General features: G+C 32.4%; 1 protein-coding gene across 2 annotated transcripts; it reads left to right on the top strand.

Annotated features, from left to right (window-relative positions):
* The first annotated feature begins 415 nt into the window (after positions 1-415).
* LOC145167582 (1-aminocyclopropane-1-carboxylate oxidase homolog 1-like) lies at positions 416-3,297 on the top strand. Of its 2 annotated transcripts, none has more exons than XM_079086823.1 (4): positions 416-527; positions 758-1,443; positions 2,348-2,669; positions 2,782-3,297. In XM_079086823.1, the coding sequence occupies exons 2-4, from the start codon at positions 785-787 to the stop codon at positions 3,031-3,033; spliced, it is 1,233 nt and encodes a 410-aa protein (XP_078942949.1). In that variant the 5' UTR covers positions 416-527; positions 758-784; the 3' UTR covers positions 3,034-3,297. The 2 variants fall into 2 exon arrangements, with proteins under 2 accessions (XP_078942949.1, XP_078942948.1); XM_079086822.1 differs by having other exon boundaries at positions 427-527; positions 763-1,443.
* Positions 3,298-3,904: the final 607 nt, after the last annotated feature.

The raw sequence follows: 3,904 nt of genomic DNA, 5'->3' as shown, positions 1-3,904 counted from the left end.
CTTTGTTCTAAAGAAAACTTGGTTTGTTACCAAATATATTTATATATACAAAATTCATATTACGACGTAACTATTTTTATGATTTTCTTGAAAAAATTGAAGCGATGCATGTTACTAGCTAGTCTCGTTTTTGTTTGTTAATGAAATTGTGCTGTTCAAAAGTAAATAAATAAATAATAAATAAAATAAAACAAACTAAAAAATTTGTTTCTAGAACTATTTTAGTACAATAAGCTTTGGCTGGCTCCGCATTCATATGCGCCACCTAACTCTTGTTTTATATTAAAAAAAACTGTCTACGCTTACTAGCCTGCTGGACCCATGTTGGAAAAAAATAAAAAATTCATTGAGATTTCTAGTTTTCGCACATGGGACAAATCACTAAAACAAGCTCCTCGCAACTATAAAATGCTTACCACTCCTCAAACTCAATCTCACTCTTCAAAAATCTCACTTCTCTATTTCTTCTTGTCTCGATCGCTGCTGCCTTCACCTTCGTGTATCACCTCCCACGCCTGACTCTTCGTGTAAAATCTCGTTCCCACGATTTGAATGATCTCTTAGCAATTAATTAATAATTTTATTTTCACATTTGCATTCACAATTAACGTTGAAATATTTGTTGTTAATTGTTATATATATATATATATATATATATATATATATATATATATATATATATATATATATATATATATACTCTGCATGGTATCTCTATCATTAATCGCTTTGTATATTCTGGTATTTATTGACGCAGTGTAGCCTCCAAAAGAACACAGGAAAAATGGTTGCCAATAAATTGACAGGAAAGACCGACGTTGTCGATAACTTGAAAGGAAAAACGGAAGTTGTCGATAACTTGAAAGAAAAGACCGATGCTGTTGAGACCTTGAAAGAAAAGGTGGTCGCTATCGATGATAATCTGTCTGCATGCACACTTCACTACGACAGGAAAGCTGAGCTTATAGCATTTGATGAAACCAAATCCGGTGTCAAAGGACTTGTAGATGCTGGCATAACAGAGGTGCCTCGGATCTTCCGTCTACCTTCACCTGAAAACCCAAACTCCGACCAAAAGTCGCCACCAGAGCACAGTCTTCCGGTCATCAACCTTGAAGGAATCAAGGAAGATCCGATCCGGCGAAAGGAGGTGGTGAAGGAAATCAAGGATGCGTTGGGGAGTTGGGGGTTCTTTCAAATGGTGAATCATGGAGTTCCGATTAACGTGATGGAGGAGATGAAAAAAGGAGTTTTAGGGTTTTTTGAACAGGATAATGAGGTGAAGAAGCAGTGGTATACAAGAGACAGCAGTGGGAAAACGAGGGTAGTGTATAACAGCAATTTCGACTTGTTTTCTGCTCCGGTGACAAACTGGCGAGACTCTTTCTTGTGCACCATGTATCCTAATCCTCCTAAGCCAGACGAGTTGCCTCCTCAATGCAGGTTTTGACTTTTAATATATTTTATTTCAATAAAATAGTTTCATCATGCAATGGATCAAAAATGCTTTTATAAAGGACCTGTAAAGTCCAGTTTTTCTGAAGTCACCAACATTTTTTTGGTATGTTATTTCTTCAAAATCCTTTGAAAATTGTCATTAATTAATTACAAAAAAACATTATATAATTTTTATGAATAAAATAATCTAAAATGTAAAAAAAATGTAAAAAGAAAAAAAAATTATTGTGATTTCAAATTTGTTAAAAAAAAATGTAAAAAGAAAAAGTTAAATTTAGGGTTATGTAAACATGTGTACTTCATTGCCCTTAAGGCTAATTAATTTTGATTATAAATAAACCCTAATAAATAAAACCGTAGGTGACCTGTGGTTTATTTTTACGTTTTGTCAACTAAACTATTCATCATTATTATTGATAACGAAAGCATTAAATGAAGTCCAAAATATCGGTCCAAGTTATTGATTACATGATCGCCTCAGATCTGGTCTTTGTGATTTCATTTTTTATATAATAATTAACATATATTCAACTTGTAAATATATAATTATATAATAGATAATATAAATGATGATTTTTATTATTATTTCAAATAAACTTGTAATTAATGGCGTTTGTTTCTTGTACATTTTGAATGTTTAATACTTCTACATGTATCTAATGACTAATAGTAAACAAATAGTGTATAAGCTTTATCTAAACCACCAAACCATATGGACCCAAACAGTCCCTCAGTCTTGAAGTCTTGATCTGACTCGATCGACGAGCTTGAAATTTTTTAAGGACCCATTTTTGAGCATTTTTTCAGGATCGATCCAAATTCATATCTACACATAGATTTTGACATGATATGTATTTTTTGTTTGATTGGGATATATATACACTTGCAGAGATATTTTGTTGGAATACTCAAACCATGTAATGAAACTCGGACGTGCTGTTCTCGAATTGATGTCGGAGGCTCTAGGGCTGGACTCGAATTACCTTTTAGATCTAGGATGTGCAGAAGGGCTTTCTATTGGCAACCATTACTATCCTCCTTGCCCACAACCTGAGCTAACAATTGGCACCCTTGAACACACTGATGCCGGGTTCATTACCATTCTTCAACAAGATCATATCGGTGGCCTTAAGGTCTTTTATCAGAACGAATGGACTGATGTTCCAACTATACCGGGAGCCTTTGTAGTGAATGCTGGAGATCTTTTACAGGTCTCTCTCTCTCTCTCTCCCTCTCTCTCTCTCTCTCTCCAATATAGTTTATTGTCCTTAAATCGTTAAGTGTACAGTATACTAATATATAGCATTCCTTGAAATTTTATAGCTAGTTACAAATGACAACTTTGTAAGTTCACGACACAAAGTGATGGCAAACAAGGCTGGTCCAAGGATATCAATGGCATCGTTCTTTATGAGATATCTGACTGATACAGGAAAGGTATTGGGACCAATCAAGGAGTTGCTTTCCGAAGATAATCCAGCCAAGTATAGAGAAACAACAGAAAAAGAATTTTCGAGTCACTACCATCAGAAAGGACTTACTAAAATTTCTGCTCTTATGCATTTTAAGATCTAGCTCAATTATATGACATAAATTGGCTCCAAGATGAAGGTCTCCTTTTCTCGTTCCACTCGTGGTCACCTAATCTATCTTTAAAATTGTTTCTTTGCATTTTAATAAAAGTATTATGTTTTAATAAGAAGTTGAGAAAAAAAGTTAGTGGCTATATTGTATCTAATTCACTACGCAACCAAATGTAATGAAAAACGTTGAACGCTTTGGCGGCTTCAACAACTCCAAGTATTGTAAAGGTGAATTTACTTGTTGGACTTTGGTATATTTGTTTATGTGCACGGTTGTTCCTCCCTCGAATAAAGAATACGAGTACAAGGAAGATATTTTGAAGTGTTTTATGTTATAGGCACCAGAAGTCAGAAACAACTAATAACAACTACAGTTTCTGAAATGTTAGGGAAGTCACACAAACCTATAATTTAATCTATAAAAATATATATAATAAATTAAACATTTCAAAATATAGTGAGCTTTAATTTCGAATCGTACAATCTTTAATCTTTATGTGACCTATTCTTCAAAAACACATTATAAAGTCTATTTCTTAAAAAAAATCAAAGATAAACAAAAGATAAACAACTTTATTCAACAGCTTTTTTTTAAGTATAAGAACCAGTTGGATCTTCAAGAACTTACTAAAAGTTCTTTATGTTCAAGGATTATTATGAAAAGATATTTAATAATAATATATGATTTTATAATGTCACATCATATAACAAATAAACATTAACTGATTATGTATAAATGTAATATGATTATAAATAAATTAAATCCTAACTTGAATTATTTGGGGAATTGTTGTTTTTTTGGGAAAAACAATATTAACACAACATTTTGGTCATATAATATGATTAATATGTTATGTATAAAA

The sequence above is a fragment of the Lactuca virosa genome, chromosome 3 (genome assembly GCF_052849685.1).
Source record: "Lactuca virosa cultivar CGN04683 chromosome 3, Lactuca_virosa_CGN04683_v6, whole genome shotgun sequence".
Taxonomy (NCBI): Eukaryota; Viridiplantae; Streptophyta; class Magnoliopsida; order Asterales; family Asteraceae; genus Lactuca; species Lactuca virosa.
Note: the sequence above shows the minus strand (reverse complement) of the source record. Positions and strands in the feature narration are given on the sequence as shown.